The following is a 22,943-nucleotide window of genomic DNA, read 5'->3' as shown; positions in this document are numbered from 1 at the left end:
ATCATGCAGGATCGATTGTTTCGAACGATTTTAGCTTGAAAATGAACAAAATGACGATCGGGCGGCCACGTTGTCGAATCAGTCTTTGCCAGATTCGATCACATGTTGATGCCAGAAATCGAGTAATGTATGGACAATTCTATGTCTGGTTACATTCTTGGTAGCAGAAGTCCTGCCTGTATGATGAACAAGTCACACTGTATGAAGTCACATAACAAGCCTCACCTTTCCTGGGTAGCTCTGCAGGAACTTAATCTTCTCATACAGCTTGATGTTGTCGGCTCTCAGGTTGTCCAGCTCGCTCTGGAGGGCTCTCATTGTGTGATGCATCATGCGATTTTCCTGTTCATAAGTGACAAAAACCACATGATGTCTTTCATAGAGTCCCATGTAAACAAAGCTACTTCTAGTAGAACATAATGCAGCTTAGCAGGCCACACACACACTGGAAGATTGATTTGGCAGATATTTGTCAGATCAATTGAATGTAACAACAGTGCAGGTGATTGCTGATGTAAACGTGCAGTGAAGAGCAGTTAGGTTTAAACATACCATCGCATCCTCTCTCCTTTCATAGAACAGTACTGGCTGCTCAGCGAATAGCCAATCAGCATGTCTGTACAGCAATCATCCCTAAATGGTCACCTGAAGCAATCGGTAATTATCTTTTTTCAGTAAAATTAAGAGCAAACTTTCTTTGTATTTTATGAATTTTGTGGCCAGTAGGACAGTCCTGTGTGCATCATCTTACCGCTTCCAGCTCCTGATTTCTAGCCCTGAAGCGCTCCCTCTGACTGGATATAATTGAAAGGAGGGAATCCATCTGACCTTCTGGGATGGCAGCACTTGGAGGATAGCCTGAAATGGAAATCAGCAATTCATACTATAACTAAACGTGTACAGAATAAGTGCAGAGATGGATTACAGCGGAATGAAACCCGCATTTCTTCTTTGCTTTAATAGATTATTTACAGCATATTATATACAACCAGAATTTTTTTTTTTTTTTACTAGAACAGCATTCAAAGGGTTAAACGCAGGCTAGAAGCTCCCCTGCAGTGAATCCGAACTAGAGATAATGTTATCTTGTGTTTAATTGTATCAAGTGAGAAATGTAAATAAGCCCTTCTCTGACACTGCAAACTCTCCTGAAGACAATGAGACAATCAGAAAGCATCAGAAAGCATTTCTGCTTACGTTAGAAGATGAATAAAGCAGTTATGAATAAAATGCAAAGTCAGCTTTCAGAGCAAAAAAAAGTGTACTTTGGGAACGCAAATGAATAATAATACTTATGCACAAAAGCAAATATGATAACTGTATGGCATATAAAAAGTAGGAAAACATGTTTTTATTGATTATTATGTCCGGGTTTTATACCACTTTAATATGTAATGGGGCCGTAGGCAAGGAAGTAGATTTGGGGCCCCCTTGTGGTCCTTTTGGTAAGCTGAAGTGGAGAGAGGTTATGGAAGGTGGCAGATGGGCTCCTCAACACCCTCTAGGCCCCAGGCACTTGCCTAAGTTGCCTGGTGGATGAACCTGCTCTAGATAAGTGCATTCATACAAATAAAAATGTATTTTTACACTGTAGTGATGTGTGTTCATTTGTAGTGGAAGCTTTTTGGGAAACAAATTCTGATCCATACACTTTGGACTTTAGGACACCACCCCTAAATATGCAGCATTGTACTTTGTGACTTATGCCTTTTACAGCAACAGGTAAACCCCGAAAGGTACGAGTATATGAGGAATAAGGCAGTTCTCTTTACAAGAGCCAAAAGCAAACCAAACAAAATGGATAGTGACCGTTAGCAATGATCAATGAGATGCAAATAATTCTGAGATGATGCAGGATTATGCAAATTTGGTATGCAAATGTTCTGTATGCAGCTTGAAAATGGACCAATCAAATGTTTCCTTAGTGCACAAGTGTCGAACTCCAGGCCTGGGGCCAGATCCATGCCACTGTTTAGGATGGACTGAGAAAGACAGGAATGTGTTCTACCTGAATGGCCACACCTTTCCTGATTCGGACCCATCAATTCATTTGAGCGGTGTAAAAAATGTATGAGGACCTCGGCCCTCGAAGGACTGGTTTGACATCCCTGCTTTAGTGGGATTTGATTGCTTAATTTTCAAGCTACATCAGGCTCGGACTTACATCACAGAAGCCTATCGGCAGAGATGTCCTGGCACCCGAGACTTCACCCTCCATGAACCTACAAAACCCAGTTAAACCACACCGCAAGTGTGCTGGCTGGCCCAGCTGTCACTTCTCCCTTACTTCCCTTGCCCCTCATAAGTAGCTACAGTTGCCCTTTATTATTTGGTAGCCAGAAGAACTCTCAATATTAAGTAGCTAGAGGTGCCTCCAACTGAGATCTTGCCAGTGGAATGCCGAGACCAGGGTGAGTAATCTGTCATTTATGCTCCACTCGGAACTCTGCATAGGGAAGGAGGGAGGTGCTCGGAGGGGAGTAAGCTGCCTTTCCATCTTCAGTCACCTCTAGGCACATGCCTACAGTGCCTTATGGTAAATCCAGCCCTGAGCTACATACATTTTCAAACAAAATGTGCATAATCCTGCATCTCATTGACCATCCCTAATCACAACTTCCTGGCAGGAAAGAAACACTTCACTAATGTAGCAATTATTAATTCAATTAATAAATCAAATAATGTAGCAATGTAGGCCTATAATCTGTTGGCCACCAAGTGCATTCTGGCTGCAAATGAATGCAGGTGAATGCCTGAGTTTGTAGCCGCAGGTGTGTCAGTGCTTGGCATGTGGTGGATTACAGCATATCAAAATGCATCATATTGCACACCTCCCAACTTTTTGAGATAAGAAACAGGCACACATTAAAGCTGGCCATACACTAGGCCGATTCCCTGCCGATCGACAGCAGATTCGATCACTGGGATCGAATCTGCTGTCAAATCGTTAACGTTAACACTAAATTTCGATCTATTTCGTCCCGAAATAGATCGATTCCGTCGATTGCTCCGTGCGGGAAATTACCGTCGATTGCCCGCGGGTAGGGAGCGCGTCGCTAACGGCGTTTGAGTGCCCGACGACTGACGCAATACAGCTGCAATAAATTACCTGCTCCGCCGGCGCGACTCCCCTGGTCTCTGCTGTCTTCTCCGCTCTGGTCTGGTCACCGTTCCGGCAGGCTTCACTTCTTCCTGTCCCGGCAGGAAGTTTAAACCGTAGAGGGCGCTCTACTGTTTATACTGTTTAAACTTCCCCCAGACAGGAAGAAGTGAAGCCTGCCGGACCCGGAGACCAGACCAGAGCGGAGAAGAAGACAGCAGAGACCAGGGGAGTCGCGCCGGCGGAGCAGGTAACGTATGCGGCGGGAAGAGGGGGGGGGGGGAGCGGCGGCAGCACCACCACCACAGATTGTGAACAGTTTCAGGCTGAAATCGATTCACAATCTGTTTGCAGTAAAGGCATTATACGATCCCTCTCTGATCAGATTCGATCAGAGAGGGATCTATCTGTTGGTCGAATCTGATGGCAAATCGACCAGTGTATGGCTACCTTAAGACACGCATCTGCAACACCAGAAAAAATTCAGAAGCAACAGATCACACTGGTCCTCATTAGTTCTCCAAACCCTATCATTTAAAAATAAGAAATATACCAATGTAAATAAAATAACATTTAGAGTAAACTACGCATTTTTCAGTAGAAAAATACAGCCCTGAAAGAGGGACAATTGAAGTAGAAAGAGGGGCAGAGGGATTTAGTTCCCAAAGAGGGACAGTTGGGAGCTAGGATATCGTGTGAGCACAGCTTAGGCCCCACTGAGATGTGTGATGGCACTACCCAGCACTCGCCGGTGAATCGGAGCAGATGACAGGTGGTAAATTCACTGCCTGCCAGCTGTTTCCACACATCAGCCAGGAGCTTGCTAGCACTAGGCACAAGCGGTGGAGAGGCGGACCTCCTATAGAACATCATCTGAGTGCTGCTGTGGCCATGCTCAGATAGGACATGTAGTTTTTTTTGCCACCTAGTAATATCACCACATGTCAAACACTGACACACACGAGGTTACAGACGATACCATTCAGCCAAATGAAATTGCACCAGAAAACGCTTGGGCCTGCAGCTGCGAGGCAGTACTGCCAGACAAAAGCAAAGTATAGCCTCTCATGTGAAGAGGCCTACGAATGGAAACTCACATTACAGCAAACACCTGTTTGTATGGCATGCACTAACCTTGGTTACTATAGAAAAGGGCAGTGGCTTCCTTGATTGGTTCTGGAATCATCTCCATGCTGGGGACAGCCGCTCCCTGTGTAGGATCAATAGGTAACAAAGTCAGGTAGTCAAATCCACAGCATACACATAAGTTAATTTATACAACACTAAACAGCAGTATGAAGCATGCGGCACTTGACACACTTATTTGTCATTTTTCATCGGTCAATGAGATGCCAACAGTGTGCCTTGCATGCAAATCTCATAAAGGTAGCTTGGGAATGGGCCGGGTATGACAGGAAGTGCATGTGACCGGCATCATCATAAGCAACAAATGTGAGGCTCTTGGCCTATCTACACCAGTAGAAATACAGGCCCAGCTTCAATTGATGAGTGTAAAGATCTCTATGTTCGCGATTTCCTCTCAATCTTTAATATCATTAGACAAGACCTATCCAGCCGGGACAAGCAGACAAGCAGAGTTTTTCCTGGTTTGGGCGCATTCACATAATTAAAATGAATATTCTTCCTCGAATGCTGTTCCTTTTTAAGACTCTGCTAGTCCAGCTCCCACCTCAATAATTTCATCAAATAAAATCAGAATTTACTAAATTAATTTGACAAGGTCACCTCCCATGCCTTATTTATAACCTAATGACTGGGGTGGTATTATCTCTATTGCATCGCCTCATCCCCTTTCCTTAAACTGTAACATAACTAATAGATGCTCTTGTTGAGACTATTTTTTTTCTTCTATCGCCATCACCTGTTGGTTTGCTATAATTCGTGAAAATTTAAACTAAGACTGTGTGTATATATATATATATATATATATATATATATATATATATATATATACATACACACACACACACTGTATAAATATATACTGTATATATATATATATACATACTGTATATATATATACATACTGTATATATATATATATATATATATATATATATATATATATATATCTAAGTAGACTTAGTTATAGATATATAAGTAGATTTGGTGCTATATATACACATGTACAAGTCGCTTCACCCTTTCTGCAGGCGCTGAGCAGGACTATAGTCAAACACTAATTTGCTAACCTTTCAACAAACACACTGTATCCTGATATGTCCCAGAACAGGAGAGCAATTAATCCCTAAAAATAGGTTTAAAAATAAAAAACTAAACAGCTCAGGTTTGAAAACCACACACAAAACAGTGATGCACTTTGCCAGCTGTAAAGTTGTCGGCATCACTGATGACTTTAAGAATGTAAATCAAGGTGAGGTAAGATTTTACTATGACTAAAGCTTGATACACACCTTTAATTTTGATTGGTCAATTTTACCACATCCATGTAGTATGAGTGCTTACCCACACAATCTGGTAAATACTTGCCAATCATCGCCCAATCAAAAAGGTATGTACCAGTCTTTATTGACTTATAAATGAATGTTGTAAAAAATAAGCTATTTTATTCATGAAGTTTTATTCTAGAAAGTTCCCCTTTAAGTTAGGGAGTAGCTGGGTTAATTTTTGGTTCTGTGATCCATTCATGAAATCTATACAGCAATGCTGAAAAGCAACAGACCACTAAAGGTGTAATTATGACACCACCTCAGTCCATTAGTTAATTAATCGGCACGGCACTGTATCCTAAATACTCTTTCCTATGTCTTCATAAATCTTGACGAGAGCACTGCATAAAAATGAGTGACTACAGGCAATATAGATGATTAGAGATTCATAGAAACATATCACCAGCACACAAGCTCAACTGAGCTTGGAAAGACATTCATATTCATTGTACTAATTTACAATTCATTAATGCTTCACAAAGATGGCAGTGAATTTATCAGCAGACAGAAGCCTACATGGGAGGGTAAACTGGTTGTATGCAGAACATTTATACATTTACCTAAACTCCAGAATCACATGCTAAAACAAACCACTATGCTTCATATCAACTGTAGTTTAGATGTAATTTGTACTTAAACGAGCACCAGGACAGAAAAATGTAAAACATATCCATATGCACGCATACACATAGAATGTACATTTGTCCCAGAGTAAATGCATTGTACATTTTTTTTACTTGGTATGTAGCCAGCTCTGACAGGAGGTATTATTACTGGACAATTCTGAACTTCTTGCCTACAGGCTTTGGGCTAATCCATCTCCTCGTGGGATTCTCAGGGTTTTAGTTTATATTTAAAAGCATTCCCTGGACGCCAGTGGTACAGTCAACTGCCAAAATAGTGGCATGGCTGGTTTCTATCATTGTATAGGTCTATAAGGAAAACTTTTAGTATCTCTCATGAGGAGATGTACTACTGAAAAACTTCCTGGATGGGGCATGGCAGCCACACTTGTCATGTGACCCTTGAATTGTGGGTTCCTGTCTGTGGAGGCCGCCACAGGAGGACGGAGTGTGACCTGACTGGCAAGATGGCAACTCTTATATTCAGGTAGAACCACAAGCAGTAAAAAGCAGGTAAGAGGATGAAATAATAGTGGGGACATACTGTGCTTAGCATGTTTATGACTTCCGGATGCAGATAATGCCACATTAATTTGAAGTACTTCAAGTAAGTGTTTGCCAGGGGGCGTAAATGGGGGGCAGCGAGGGGGGCCCAGAAGAGAAGGAGGGCCTCAACTGCTAACCTTCCCTTTTTCTGACACTCCAGATCAGGTGTTTTTGTGGCTACACTTGTTATGGGTGTGAAGATCCCGATGGCCACACTTGTTTTATCACCCTTGTGAGATAAACCCCCGTGTTGTGAGGGTCACCAAGGGAGTGAAGTGAACATTAAGGGGGCCACATCAAAGTTCTGCTGGGAAGGGGGTCCCATGATTCGTAGTTACGCCACTCGTGTTTGCTTTAATATTTCACTCTTAACACATGAAGCATGTTCCATGGCACGGTGTCGCTTGCTGCAGTAGTAGAGATATATGACCTATAGGTTGCGTTACATAATAAGTGCATGTAGGACCTGTAGGAAGACACAGGCTGTTATACCTCAGCATCTGGCCGTTGTACGGAAGCCAGGGACTGGATGGTGCTCAAGTCATGCTCCAGCTTGGAGATCAGCTCCTTCTGCTCTGACACTGTGGAGATGGCATCGGTGAACTGCAGCTGCAACTCCGCACAACGAGCTGTGGAAACAGCAAAGAACATGTCAACTGCGCACATAGAAACTAATTTACCAGTATTCAGACAATGAAAGATGACCTGTTAATAGAGTCCCTCTGTATCCAAGTCCAGGTCAGGTCATATCAGATTGCTTGCTACAAGATAACATGGCTTTTATTTTGGAAACTTAAATAATATCCTCAAAGTTTTGTACCTAAAGATAGACATATGGTTAGAGCATGACACTTATATTAGCAGAATACTGCCTGATAGATTTACTTATTATGCAGGCAAGCCTGTCATATTTGATTTGAGGTTCTCCATCTGTAAAGTCTTATATTACATAAATCAGAAACATTGATCAGATTTGGAACACTGTTGTTCCAAAGTACAACTGTGGGACTCATTAGGAGGTCGTAGATGGTCACCATATGAGATAAGCAGATAGAAGAGATGGAGAATCCCTCTTATTTCTTGTACAGGGACCCTCCCCACAGTGACAAAATCCCCATTCAGAGATTTACCATGGCAGTTGTGCTTGTAATGTCATGGCGATGCTGGTTCGGCTAATAATGTCATGGTGATGCTGGTTCGGCTCATAATGTCATGGTGATGCTGGTTCGGCTCATAATGTCATGGTGATGCTGGTTCGGCTCATTGCTTCTCTCGATTCTCTCCCCTTCTCTGGAACACTCTCCCTCAACACATTTGCCACTCACCCACACTTACCCTTTTTAGGCGCAACCAGAAAACTCAACTCTATAGGCAAGCATACACGCTCACTTAGGACACCCTGGCACCAGGTGGAGAATAAAACACCAGGGGGGACAGCCATCGCGGATGTCGCTCATCCCAATAACGCACGCAGTTACTGCCAGGAACCTAAATGAGCATATCGGCCTGAGATTTTCCAGCATGTCCGATCAATACATGCGTCGGCCAGAAATCGGTCGCACCGTCGATTGGGCATCCTCTTAACGGCACCGATTTTCATCCGCCTAATTATCAAATCAGATGGTCGATCAGCTGCCAAGTCAAATCAGGCATGAGCACCCTTGACTGTAAAGCCAATTGGCCAGAGCTCTCTTCTCTTTTGTCTCACAATGCTGTGTAATGTGGGTGCCTATCTTCCACCATTGTGTAAAGATCTGTAGTTGATTTGTTCACTGCGTACACTGTAATCCTCCATTGTCTTGTACTGTTAAATGTTGTATTGTTTATTTTGTATTGTTATACCTTTTATTGTGTTGCACAGCTTCACAGAAGATGCTGATGCTATATAAATCAATAATAATAATAAAGTGGACAGGAACATGTAGTGTCTGGCAGATCTTACAGAAACCGATTAGTTGACATAATGGGATTGAGCACCAAGCACCATTGTCAAATGGGAGCCCACTTTATTTATTACAGTTTAGATAACAGCTCTGAAAAAGGAGATCATTCTTGAGAATCAGCCGGAGGTATAACCAGTGATGGATGAGATTTCCCCACTGCCTTGCAGACGTAGATGAGACATAAGACTGGAGCAACATCTGCATGTCAGGAGAAGAGGGGAAAGGATGGAAATCTCTCTTCCAAACAACAGAATTGGTCAAGGTCACCGGATGTGAGAAAGAGAGCTCATTACAAAGACAAACCATTTAGCTATTACATAAGATACTTCTCTCAGAAAGCCAATGACACCTCACTGGCCAAATTTGTGTTGAGCCAACAACCCTCACCTCTATCTACAGTATGAAGCCAGTGCTAGAAGCATGTGGAGGACATGCCAGAGGACTGCTTGATTAGAACGTTACTGACTTGGTTGTGTGACAAACACTGCGGGTTTACCGTTTACTTCATTAGCTGTTCGAATATTTGTAACATTTATTAAATTAATTGTTTATTGTGGGTTCTGAAGTAGACTACTACAAGACAGAGTGCTAAAGTAAAGCCTATAATTAATACAAATACATTTTATCATCCAGAAATAACAGATCTGTGCCTTGATGAAGGAGTCTGCCATGGTGCTGAAACGTTGCAAAATTACTTGACGTTGACATGACAGGATCAGTGACAAATATTTGGTCTGCACTATCCATGGCAACATTTTTTACAGCAGTAAAGATCATAAGCCAGTACCTTCAGAAGTGCAGTGGGGCTTTGTTCATGTAGGTTTGCTTTTTATTACAGAGAAAGCTTTGTTATTAAATAGAGACTTTGTAGTATAGGTCTTAAAAGGCACCTGAACGGAGAGGCTACCATATTTATTTCCTTTTAAACAATATAAGTTTCCTGGCATCCTGCTCACTGATTTGTCTGCAACAGTGTCTGAATCACACACCTGGAACAAGCATACAGCTAATCTAGTCAGAATTCAGTCAGAAACATCTGATCTGCATGCTTGTTCATGGTCATGATGATCAGCAGGACAGCTAGGCAACTGGTGTTGTTTAAAAAGCAATAAATATGTCAACCTCCACATCCCTTTCAGTTCAGGTGCCCTTTAAACCTATAATGCTATTAAAAACTATAATGCTAGCTTGAGATATCGGATCATTGTTGAATCTGAACACACGATTCTATAAACAACCTGGCATAGAGCCCCAGTCAGTGCTAGGTACAGTGTAGGGATGGGCAAAAGTACCACTGGAGCACACATATTCGAGAAAAGGGGCAATTGAGAATGGTCTTTTCTTATTGCTGTGGCCCTAATTTCAATTAGCCAGCAGTGTTTGCAGGAATTAAGACACATGAAGATAGCTGGATTGGGCTACTGTCCTTTCTGGTCTATAAGTATAGAGAAAATACTACTTTTGAGAATTTTTTTTCCACCGGTATATAATTGTACCGATTATTATCAAACCGACAGCAATGTTCACATAGTTGCAGTTATATGTATCACCACTAGAGGTCACTAATGCATTACAGACAAAGCTATATCTAATACATGTATGGCATGTTTAATGCTGGGAATACACCATATTTTCTGTTAGATTTTCTGTGAGAATGCATAATTAGATTATTTTCTGTAGAGACTGGTCATTATCTCTGGTGCATTGTCTTCTGGTTATCTCCTGCTGAGTAGAACAATGCTTAATTGCTAGGCAGATAGATGGTAAGATAGATACATTTCCAACATGTTGGAATTTATCTATCAGGCAGGTAAATCTTACAGAGAATCTTACAGAAAATTGTATGGTGTATTCCCAGCATAAGAGTGAGAAACACAAATATAAGGCTGTTCAATTGTAATTAAAGTCATTAACATAATAAACAAGTTTAGAGGACTCTCCGTTTGATAACCAGGTTTAACTGTCTGTACATTGGACTTACTGGCATTCTAGCTGTCCAGTTGGTAGCAAGGGTTGTCTTAACATCTTAACTGGCATGGTTTTTGTGAACGGCACTATGCACCAGTGCTTGTGGCAACAGGGTGGTGCTTTCATAGTGGAAATCTGGCCAGGGCCCGAGCATTCTGCCACCTCTACACCCCCCCCCCCCAGGTCTCGCCCTAAGTGTATAGTGACCCCCAGGGGCCACACAGAAAATTTGGCAGCGGAGTGACTCACCTGTCCAGCCAACGTGCTCCTCCATCAGTCTGTGTGCTTCTTATCTTCATCCCCATTGGCCGTACCTTATCTAGGAGCCGGGGGCATGTTATGTGAGTCACATGCACTGGGTCATTGTGCAGGGGCTGCTGGGACCATTATACACTCAGAGAAAGACCTGGGGGAATGGGGGGTAGGAAATGAAGGGGTTTAATGCTGCTTACAGAAAGTGGGATAAGGGGCCCCCATGTCATTGTTTCACAGGGCCCCATTAAGCCTTGCACCAGTGCTGTGTGGCAAGGATGGCATTTTTCCCCCCAAGTAACTTAGCAACCACGACTTTCCACCAAGCTTCACAAGATTAGAAAACCTGAGGTATCTGATAAATCTGCCCTAATTTAATAAAACTGTCTGCGCTCAGATATAATAGACAGTATTAGTGGAAAAGACTGAGGTGGGTTATTACTGAAAAAATATTCCAAGAAAAAAAGGTTGAGATACTGTGGAACCAAATGTGATGATCTTCAAAACATTTCCACCCTATATTTAAGTGAAAAACTGCCGTGGTCTGATCAGTATTATATATATATATATATATATATATATATATATATATATATATATATATATATATTATTATTATTATTAATATTATTAAGTATTTATATAGCGCCGACATATTACGCAGCGCTGTACAATGTATATATATATATATATATATATCTTGTCACTAACTGTCCCTCAAAGGAGCTCACAATCTAATCCCTACCATTGCCATATGTCTATATTATGTAGTGTAAGTACTATAGTCTAGGGCCAATTTTTTTTTTAGGGGGAGCCAATTAACTTATCCGTATGTTTTTGTAATGTGGGAGGAAACCGGAGTGCCCGGAGGAAACCCACGCAGACACGGAGAGAACATACAAACTCTTTGCAGATAGTGCCCTGGCTGGGATTCGAACCAGGGACCCAGCGCTGCAAGGCGAGAGAGCTAACCACTACGCCACCGTATATATATATATATATATATATATATATATATATATATATATATATATAGCTATACTGGTCATCCATGGATTTGCATGTTTTTCTATTAGTTTGCACTCTTTGGCATTTTTATTACTTTCTTATGGAATATGCTTTTTATGTACACTATATTTATTTGTATATGTCTATGTATTTATGGAGCGCCTCTTTGATGTTTATAGGCACTTTACTTGGCCTGAGGTAGTGGGCTGGATCCCACGAAACGCGTTGCCTGTGCTTATTACTATTAAACTGCTTTACCTAAAGTGATTTGTCGTCTATGAGATAAGCCACCTCATCCTTCTAAATTTTATTGTTTTTAAAGTGTTTTATACATCCACTGGGCGCCTCTTCACCTCCTGCTGTACCTTACTCCCCTCACTCTTTAGTGAGGGGAGTCCCACACACCTAACCCAAGGTGGAATTCCACCACCACATAGGTTTTAGAGTGTATGAGGTTTTACAAGAGAGCGACTGCCCCCAGGATTGCTGGTATACCTGAATGAAGTCAGGTTAAGACACTCCACCTGCCTGAAGTGGTCGGTTGCCCCTTGTGCAACACACCTTTGTGAGTATTCCTTTGTCGAACACCTTTTTTCCAAACTGTAATGGAGTGCGGAGATGCCGCTGCGCGGTCTGGCAGCGGGGGCGGCTGTCTCCGCGTTCAGACCGGTGGTTTCCGCACAGCAGCATGCATCTGGTTTGCCTGGGCCTTCTAGTGCACACAGATGGGAGAGCTACGCGCGCGCTAGAAGGCAAGCCCTTTATGCCAGTAGGAGAGGGATCAGCTGATCAGGTCGATTAGCTGATCCCAGCGGGTTACTGATTGGCTGAGTGGCGCAGGGCGGCGCGGAGGAGCGCTGCAGTATATATAGATCTTGCTGGTCAGTCTCTGGTTGTCTGCCGTTTCGAATACTTAAGTGTGAGCACTCAGACCCCAGTCAGATCCCACAGTGTGTTAGAACCAGGTGGACCTGGGAACCAGAACCAGATTACTGCTGTGTTATACTTTAGACCAGTTCCAGGGTGTTGAGACCAAGGACCTCACACCCAAGCTTAGGATCACTGTGTCATTGCTGTGTTATACTTTAGACCAGTTCCGGGGTGTTGAGACCAAGGACCTCACACCCAAGCTTAGGATCACTGTGTCATTGCTGTGTTATACTTTAGACCAGTTCCGGGGTGTTGAGACCAAGGACCTCACACCCAAGCTTAGGATCACTGTGTCATTGCTGTGTTATACTTTAGACCAGTTCTGGGGTGTTGAGACCAAGGACCTCACACCCAAGCTTAGGATTACTGTGTCATTGCGCAGTTATTCTTTAGACTAGTTCCTGGGTGTCGAGACCAAGGACCTCACACCCCAGACTAGGACTGTGCTTTATATCTGTCATGACTATTTGCTCTGTCGACCTCTCTCTTGCTTTCTGATTTGGTACCTCTGCATATCTGCCTACTTGTTGCCAAACTCTGCCTGTACCCGGTTACCGAATCAGCCTTCTGTCTCTGTACCTTATCTGCTCGTGTGTTGCCGACCTGGCCTGCCCGACCCTCCAGGCTGTCACTCATCCCTTGAGTGCTCAGTCTATCTGTATTAGCTGTGACACTATTCCACCAAGTGTCAGTTAGCTATTAGGACTCCTGCTCCTCAGAGAGTCTGGCCTGCTAGCAGCCAGTGGCCTCTACTCCTCTGGAGTCCCCTGGCTGCAGTACAGTCTATATTTGATCACCAAGTATCACTGGTTGCCAGGTTCTCTCTATTCCCTCTCTCAAGGAGATAGTCCAGGGGCCATCTACCCCTCAGGTGGCTCCTGGCCGAGCTGCCTGTGCCCCCCGCCTCACGGGAGATAGCCTACAGTTACACCAAACACTTACACTTTATTAGGTGTCCAGAGGTTAGTCATACTTGTATTATTGGTGATTCTGCAGATCATCCATTATCAAGTATACATCTGTATTATTGATGATTCTGCAGATCATCAATCAGATTCTCTCTGTGTGCTGACACCAATCGTTACACAAACATTTATCTATCTGTGACATACTGCACCGTTTGGGCTCCCATTGTCTTTGTGTTTTTTTCCCCAGTACTCCATACCATCCTCTGTTTTGTCTGCTTCTCTGGGTGCATAAAGTACATTACAGTGAGGATGTAACAAAAGGTGTCACATGCTTCATAACAAGATATAGCAAGCAGTGCTGAAAGGTCACTGCAATAGCATTTGGAATGCTTCAGTCACCTGCAAAGGTTGCAACCAGGCCCCAAGACCTTGGACCTGAGGGCCCACCTTCAGCTCTGCCTTAGCTCTTCCTTCGTACTATAGTCAGAATGATCACCTCTATTTATGCTTTTATATAAAATAGTATCATCAAGGAACTGTTCCCCTCAGCCTGCTTATATCTCTTTGCTAATCCACCTACTTTTTAGGTTAACATGCTATTAAGAGTTAAGGGAAGACAATGTGATTAACCTCCCCGGCGTTCTCTTGAGATCGCCAGGGAGGCTGCGGGAGGGTTTTTTTTTAATAAAAAAAAAACTATTTCATGCAGCCAACTGAAAGTTGGCTGCATGAAAGCCCACTAGAGGGCGCTCCGGAGGCGTTCTTCCGATCGCCTCCGGCGCCCAGAATAAACAAGGAAGGCCGCAATGAGCGGCCTTCCTTGTTTTGCTTAGATCGTCGCCATAGCGACGAGCGGAGTGACGTCATGGACGTCAGCCGACGTCCTGACGTCAGCCGCCTCCGATCCAACCCTTAGCGCTGGCCGGAACTTTTTGTTCCGGCTACGCTGGGCTCAGGCGGCTGGGGGGACCCTCTTTCGCCGCTGCTCGCGGCGGATCGCCGCATAGCGGCGGCGATCAGGCAGCACACGCGGCTGGCAAAGTGCCGGCTGCGTGTGCTGTACTTTATTTGAAGAAAATCGGCCCAGCAGGGCCTGAGCGGCAGCCTCCGGCGGTGATGGACGAGCTGAGCTTGTCCATACCGCTCAGGAGGTTAAGGATAGGTGTGGAAAAATGAAAATGGTATAATGGGCCAAAATTGATTTGATAGATTGCATGAAGTCAAATGGCAATCAGAATAATGCTGCTAAAATGCAATCCCTGGCTGCAGCAGGCCATGGAGTGAAGGCCTCTCTGTCTGCTCTGTACCTAAGGCAACCTTTACCTATTGGTGCAGTCACTGCACCATCCTTTACATGTAGCTTCCAGGAACAAGGGCTCCTGCAAGGTGTCAAATTAATGAACAGCCGGTACCGAGCTTATCATCACTTTCGCAAATGCTATGTTTGCTCCCAATTTTTCCTGTCACCTCATTTATTCCTAGAAGCTACATGTAACTTGTAGCACTGCGTTTCTTTGTCCCCCTGCAAGGGTCAAAAAAGCAGAACATGATGAAAAGTGCTGCCAAGCGCTTCTCTGCGTATGTTAGGCATTATGTACTGCCACTGGTGGTAGCATAGAGTTGTACTGTCCTAGACTTTTGCCATCCCCCAGTAGATATGTAGGCGAATAGCGGGCCCTGTACTACTTCCGGGTTGCAATGTCCTTTAGTACGCATGCCATGGCCTGGTGGTGCGTGCCATTACAATCAGGGACACGCACCGCCGGGCAAGGGCATGCATTCTAAACGACGCGTGCAGACACGGGCATGCGTACTACTCCGGGACATTGCGACCCAGAAATAGTACGTGGCTACATTGCCCACAGAGATTCGCTGACGAGCTGTTTGCAAGCATCTCTATCTCCCAGCAGGAGGCCTTCCCTTTGCTCAAAAACGTGCAGTTCCCGTTCTGGCCTGCAGGTGATTCAGGAGCACTGTCTACAATTTTTGCAAGCATGAATCAGCTTCTGCTCTAATTGTTACCTGGTGTGAATTCCTTTCCCCATGTTTCCACTCTCTACCTTCTGCTCAATCTCCATATGCCTCATACCATATCCAGAACTCAGAACCTGTAATCCTAATAAACAGTCTGTTATTTATGTTCCATTACAAACCGTTGTCAGATCCACACCTTGGTGCTGGCAGTATCCAGTCACAACACAAGAACCTGCTCCTGTTTCAGGATTGGTCCACAAAACAAAAATGCAAATATTTTCATACAGCCTCCATTACTCCAGTCAACTCCATTCCAATGCAGCTAGATGCTCAGCCTAGGGTTCAGCCAAATGCTCAGCCTAGGGTCCAACCAGTTTCACGGTCTTCTGTTGGCACCCAGTTATTTCAAACTTCTGCAGCTGCCCAGCCATTACAGACTTTTGCTGCTGCCCTGCCATCACTAATCTGCATGTTGGAATCCAGTCTGCTGCCCATCCTGTTGGTATCCAGCCCGTTGCCCAGCCTGTTGATATCCAGTCTGCCGTCATGTCTGTTGCCTGCCAGTCTGCTGTCCTGCCCTTTTGTCTGCCAGTTCGCTAACCTGCTTGATGCCTGCTGCTCTGCCTAAGACCTGCCAGATGTCTGCTAGCCAACTTCTTTGCCTGATTCACTAAACGGTTTAAAAGAGGTGTCCTGGTTGTATATAAAAGCGTTTAAAAACAGTTTAAAAGCGAAAAAGATTGAGGTGGCTTACCTCAATGAAGACAGAATCTTTATGTGAACAAGAGATTTTATTGGTAGCAGAGGCTCCCTTAGCTTAGTATTCCATTTGGCTTAGCACTGCTATTGGCCTTAGGAAGTGGGATCAGACCCGCGAAACGCGTTGCCTCTGCTACCAATAAAATCTCTTGTTCACACAAAGATTTTGTCTTCATTGAGGTAAGCCACCTCAATCTTTTTCGCTTTTAAACTGTTTTTAAACGCTTTTATATACAACCAGGGCGCCTCTTTTAAACCGTTTAGTGCACTTCACACCCCCATACGTCCACCCGTTTGAGGGATGGAGACAGAACGCACGCGGGGCACACCGCGGTGTACGTCTGTCTCCCTGTTTTTCCAAAGGAGAGCGACCGCATCCAGGTCCCTAGCGACCTCCCCGAGTGGAGTCGGGTTTGTTGTCTCCACCTGCTTCCTGCGGTCGGTTGCCCCTCTGCAACCCACGTTTGTGAGTAGTTTCTTACTTTCTACATCCACCATTTTGTTTTGACTTACTGTACCATTGGGCTCCCGCTTTTTTCTCCTATGTCTCTTCCTAGAAGTTGTTTTGACACCAACCACACACTACTCATTGCCTGATGGTTCCTGGTCTACGTTCCAGCTTCCTGTGGTCTAAACTTCAAGAGTACCTGCTGTCCGTCAGGTTCTTGTCCTATTTTGTTTTGTATTACTTCCCTCTCTGCCCACCCATGTTGGTTGTCTGCTATCCGCAAACCTACTTACTATTTATGGATCCTGCCTGATGTTTTCCAGTCTCTTATTCAGCCTGCTTCCTAGCCTGATGGTTTCCAATGTGTGTTCCAGCTTCCTGAGATCCACATTTTAAAGTTTCATTCTTTGTTTCCCTCCCTGTCCGCTCAGCTTTGGCATCCGTGGTCCATCATGCCAAGGTATTTGTTGCTAGACGACTCTTGGGACCCTGGCGAGAGTTTTGCAAGGACATTGTGGAATGTCCTGAGGCCGTTAAGGAAGAGTCAGGCTCCTCTAGCTTTAACACTTACTCACCTGTGGCGTCGCTGGTGTGCGCTATTCCCCGCTGGCACCTTGCGGCTTTCCCCTCTTCTTCCTCCCTCTGCTTCCTGTCCCTTGGCGATCGATACCCCCAGCATGTCCCTTTGATAACACTGTGTGTGCCCCATTGTGTCAGGCGCACGCAGCGTTATCAATTCAGGCGGCAGATTCAATTTTTTTTGTATTAAATCCAATACAAACGTGTATAGGATACAATATAAAAAATTCTATGTGTAAAAAAAAAAAAAGCTATGGGCAGCACTAATTCCTAATTGTTAGGAATAATGTACTGCCATTTCCTGCTTGCTGGTGGTAGTATGGAGTTGTACTATCCTGGACTTTCACCATTCACCAACAGGTCGCCTTTCACTGTGCTCAAGGACTTGCAGTTCCCCTTCTGGCCTACAGGTGATTCAGGAGCACTGTCTGCAGATTCATACCACCAGCTGCATCCTGTTATCATGCCTGGACTGTTGAAGACCTGCCTCTTCCTCCTGCTAGTTGCCAGAACTTTGTTGCTCCCAGGTCTGAGTATTCTGGAAATTCCTGTAACCTGTCCCTGATTCTGTACCAGTACCCACTTACTTGTTGCCGAACCTGTTATCTTGCCTTGACTCTGCTTTGTGCCTGCTCCCTTGTACTGTACCAAACGTCGTAGCTTGTCCTGCCTGCTGCTCTGTCTCTGTATATAATTGTATATATATCTGTTTGCTGTATATGTTTGCATACATTTCCTGTGTATTGCTATTCTTCAAAGATTTTAGGCGAGTCACACATGCTATCTTCACACAAGCCCCTGGATAACTAAGAGCAGCTACAAAGGGACCGGGGGGTGATATGGCAGCTCCTATAGCTATTAGAAACAAGGAGAAATTACTGGACAAAAAAAATGTTGCTTAGTTCCCTTTAAGAGAGTCAAAGAAAGTAAAAATGTAAAGAGTAGATAATATAACACATTGGCCTCAATTCACTAAGCTTATCTCCTGTCTTTAATAACGTTTCTAGAGTCATCACCATGGTGATGAGGCATGTAGTAGTCAGGAAACATTTTACCTCAGGCAAGCCTCTTGTTAACTCTTCTGTCTTTAAGTTAACTCTTCAATCCTTAAAATAACTCCAGAATTCTAAAGTTAAAGATAGGCTGTTAATTAACTGCGTGTGAAAATAACTACTGAGGTGGTAACTTAAGCAATGAAGAGATAAGACAACTCTTTCAATGTGTGGTGGTACGTTTTCTCTTGCCTTATCTCCAGCATGATCTTAGTGAATTGAGGCCAATATGTGCTACAGGTGGACTGATGGCATTAGCTAAATTCATAAAACCCCAATGATCTAGAATAAGGAGATGTTTGCCGTGGAATGAAAAAAGGTTGATTGTTAAAATACAGTAAATAAATTATATATATATATATATATATATATATATATATATATATATATATATATATATATATATATATATATATATATACATATATATATATATATATGAATCACTCTTCTTACGGGGGTAAGTACATTTTCTTCAGGGTATTTATAAATCCTATTAAGGAAATTTAGAAATCGCAAGCTGGATTATTAAAACATCAAAGCTTTGTGGATGTGATAAATGTACTCTTCATAGCAGTGGAACAAAACAATGGATGGCAAAATGGGTTGCATTGTACTTTTGCCCAATAAAAAAACATTATTATTCAAAAAATGTACATAAACTTTGAATGTTAAGTTCCACATGAAGGAAAGTTCAGTGTTCCATTCACTGTAAACTTGATGGTTGAAAAGAGCTGCATTCTCACATTATTATTTCCAGTGGTATTAGATCTACATCACATAAAAAAAGAGTGGTGGGGCCAATGAAAAAAGAATGCAGTGGGGGCTGGATGCAAGCTTGATGATTTAGACTTATATAATGATTGCCCTAGCGCTTCAGAGACATACAAGATAAACAGCTGAAATAAAATTAATAAACATCTGAGATTAAAATAAATTTAACTAGTTGCTGCACCAAATGCAGTATATCTAAATCCTTCAGGACTTAATTGAAAGTCCCAGGGACGTAGATATTCGTGTATCGCCGCTGCGTGCTCCGACTCGCGCCCGCACTCCCATGCGCGTTCTTGCTGCTCCCTGTTAGAGGGGAGATCAGTGAACGTTTCAATGATCCCACACATCATTGAGATGCATGCGGTCACTGTAGTAATGAAAGTAATACATACACACATTACTTCATGTTAGCATACTAATACAGTAGTACGCTCCAGAAGATAATTAGTGAGGACATCTTGTGGCCAAATAGTAAAATTACAACTACATACATTTAATTTAATAAAATGACATACACATACATTTAAAATTAACCTCTTACCTCCCACACTCTGCCATAGTTACCTAAATAAAACTTTTGCATAAAACAAACAAACAAACAAACAAACATAAATAGTTACCTTACTGACTGAACTTTTTTCAATATATTTGTCAAGAGGGTATATTATTGTTTTTGAAAATGTGGGCATTTAATTCACGATGGATGCAAAAGTGAGAAAATGCACCATTATTTCCAAATAAAATATTGGCGCCATACATTGTAGGGAAATACTTTAAACGTTGCAATAACCGGGACAAATGGGAAAAATAAAATGTGTGGGTTTTATCCACAGTAGAAGGTTTCATTTTAAAACTATAATGGGCGAAAACTGAGAAATAATACATTTTGTCCATTTTGTCTTATTATTCCCATTTATTTCGAATAAAATAATTTTTAGCATAAAGTACCACCCAAAGAAAGCCTAATTGGTGGTGAAAAACAAGATATACATCATTTTGTTATGATAAGTACAATAAAATACAATAACATTTGTAAAGCGCTTTTCTCCCATAGGACTCAAAGCGCATTAGTAATTAAGTTATTGGTGAATGAAAGGGAGGAGCGCTAAAAGGTGAAAATTACACTGGTTCTTAAGGGGAAAAAAAACTCAGTGGTCAACTGGTAAATAAAGATATACAGCTATCTAGGCTGATAAAAAGTCCTGAGTTCATCAAGTTAAAATAGATCTAAACTCTTCCACTAGACATAAGGAAAACAGAGAAAGGCACCCTGTATTTATTTAGAGAGTTTAGTCTGTTTAATTCCCCCTCATTTGTGTCTAATCACAAGGTGTAATTTGATCTCTCCCCGTGTCACATGACTGCCATTGAAGAGATGGCAGATAAGCTAATTGGAAAGCACATGATGTGAACAATAGGTCTGCTTCCATGAATCAGGAAGACGAAACCGATTTATTTTAGGATTTGTATCAGCTGCAACACTTCAAAGCACAGCCAGTGTTGTTTTGTTGCATATCAAACTACAGAGTATTTTTGCAAAAAAGAAAAAAGGATGAAAAGTTGTGGCGTCACAGACAATTACAAATGTTTATAACAAGTTAGATTTTCTCTGCTCTCTTCGGGCACTTCAGTAAGAGACACAGGACTTTTTCTCACACACAAGGTTAACAGATGCACTGTGAGGGAATTCCCCCTCCCCTCATGGTTCACTCTGCGGTTAGATTAGAGCAGGCTGCAGTTTAGAGTGAAAGGAATTTGATACAGTAAATAAGAGAGATAAGCAAATGAAATGTATACATTATTATTCATCAGCACTTCAGGAACTCATGCAATACCATATTGTTCCTTTAAGGCCTGGAAAACGTGTAATTTGTGTCCAATAACGTTTCTTATAGTCCACTCGTTTGAAGACTATTCATTTTGAAAATGTTTAAAATATTTTTTTCCCTGGGGCACGTCTTCCCACCCATCCACATACTACAGGAGAATGAGTAAACTTAAAAAAAATATTAATTGATGTGGAGTAAGTCTTAAAATACTATGCAATATTTAACAGTAGGAGTTTAAATATTGTAACATGGACTGTCCTTTGTGTGCGGTGGCTTTCTTTCAGAACACGGAAGTAAGATTGGCAGGAGGCCACAGCCTGAAATATGACCTCACTGATGTTCACAACATAAACAAATACATAGGTGTTATCAGTCAGTATATGTTGCAAAAGTCATCAAGCGCTCCACACCGATACAACTAGCTGCCAGAGGAAAATTCCAATCCACAGTGGAACCATAAAAGCATGTACCGTAATCTGTAATCCTCAGCGCTGGGACATCACCCAGCGCTGGGACATAACGCCGAAACCTGGTAGGGAAGGAGAGACGGGCTATTTCAGAGAACGACCATTGAATGGTGTGATAAGGTGCACTTTGACATCAGTCAGTGCAAAAAACCTTATATGCTTTTTTATGCAGTTTGGGTCCAGTTTGCATGGACCCACAATACTGTAACAACAGAAGAGGGTGATGTCCCAGCGCTGAGGATTACAGATTACATGTTATCAGTCAGTAGATACTAGAAGACTTATTTCTAAAAATAGCAGAATGGAGTGAATATGGAAATAAACTGGTTTCTGTGGTGATAGTCTGGACTGGTATACCAACTTAATGTTTCCAGGAAATAAATGTAAATAGGTTCATCATTTTGATTACTCAAGTCCACTTGCCATTGTTAGAGTCTACATCACCTCGGCAGTGTGCTGGACTACAAAAACTATTAAGTTTATGTGGCTTATTTGTTACGGCACGGCAGAAATCAATGTTCAGTAACCCATAGTAACCTATATTAATGCATCTTTTACTGATCTGATTGGTTGTTACGGGTTCCTGAATAAGCCGGTCATAGATTTTCTGTACTAGAAGGCAGTTTTTACTTTACTGGTTTAGCATGCTAATGTATGAGCACTCAGAGACACTCCATGCATTATCAGCCTGCTTCATACACTTTGCACTGTTACCCTAATTACATAAATTACCCAATTACAGTTGTCTTGAAAGACATGCATAAAATTCATTAACAGTTTACACAGTACTTATAAACAGTGTAAAATCAGGATTTGTAATAGGAAATGCAAAAAGCCCCCACCAAAATGAAAGAGAGTGATAGATTAAATAAATGTATTCCTTTCTTTACCATCAGTTATTGCAATTAATTACACATTTTTTATTTGCTTTCAAAGAACATTAAGACAGTGTGTTCTGCTCTTGTGGTAGAGAAGTATTAGATAAGTATTCTTTTTTTATGCATTTAAACTACCCTTTAGTTTGCTTGTCAAACCTGTCCAGGCTATGGCACGTGCAGTGAGTAATTTTCATTAGACTCTTCTCTTCTATTTTTCTATGGAGCTGACAAGTATTGATATACAGTGCATCGGTCATATTATTGGGGATTTTTGAATGACAACATTTGAAAAGGGTGGGACTTACAAATGTCTAAGCCAGTGAAAGATCATGGAAATCAATAAGTACCCCTGAATCTGAGGGGAAAAAAAATTAAAATGAAGCACTTGGTGGTCTAGATCAGGGCTTTTCAAACTGTGGTACGCGTACCACCAG

The 22,943-nt window shown here is 42.4% G+C and overlaps 1 protein-coding gene and 1 long non-coding RNA gene across 2 annotated transcripts in view; both read right to left on the bottom strand.

Annotated features, from left to right (window-relative positions):
- LOC137547082 (uncharacterized) overlaps nt 1-22,943 on the bottom strand; it is a 554,567-nt gene that overhangs the window by 31,198 nt on the left and 500,426 nt on the right. The gene's annotated exons all lie outside the window — the stretch shown is intronic.
- Nucleotides 1-22,943, bottom strand: part of CUX1 (cut like homeobox 1) — a 541,156-nt gene that overhangs the window by 31,198 nt on the left and 487,015 nt on the right. The window contains exons 15-18 of the mRNA XM_068270263.1: nt 7,233-7,369; nt 4,235-4,310; nt 752-858; nt 226-342 (exon numbers count right to left, since the gene is read on the bottom strand). Coding sequence (XP_068126364.1) covers nt 226-342; nt 752-858; nt 4,235-4,310; nt 7,233-7,369 — 437 coding nt within the window. The remainder of the gene's footprint in view (nt 1-225; nt 343-751; nt 859-4,234; nt 4,311-7,232; nt 7,370-22,943) is intronic.

This window comes from Hyperolius riggenbachi, chromosome 2 (assembly GCF_040937935.1).
Source record: "Hyperolius riggenbachi isolate aHypRig1 chromosome 2, aHypRig1.pri, whole genome shotgun sequence".
Classification (NCBI taxonomy): Eukaryota; Metazoa; Chordata; class Amphibia; order Anura; family Hyperoliidae; genus Hyperolius; species Hyperolius riggenbachi.
Note: the sequence above shows the minus strand (reverse complement) of the source record. Positions and strands in the feature narration are given on the sequence as shown.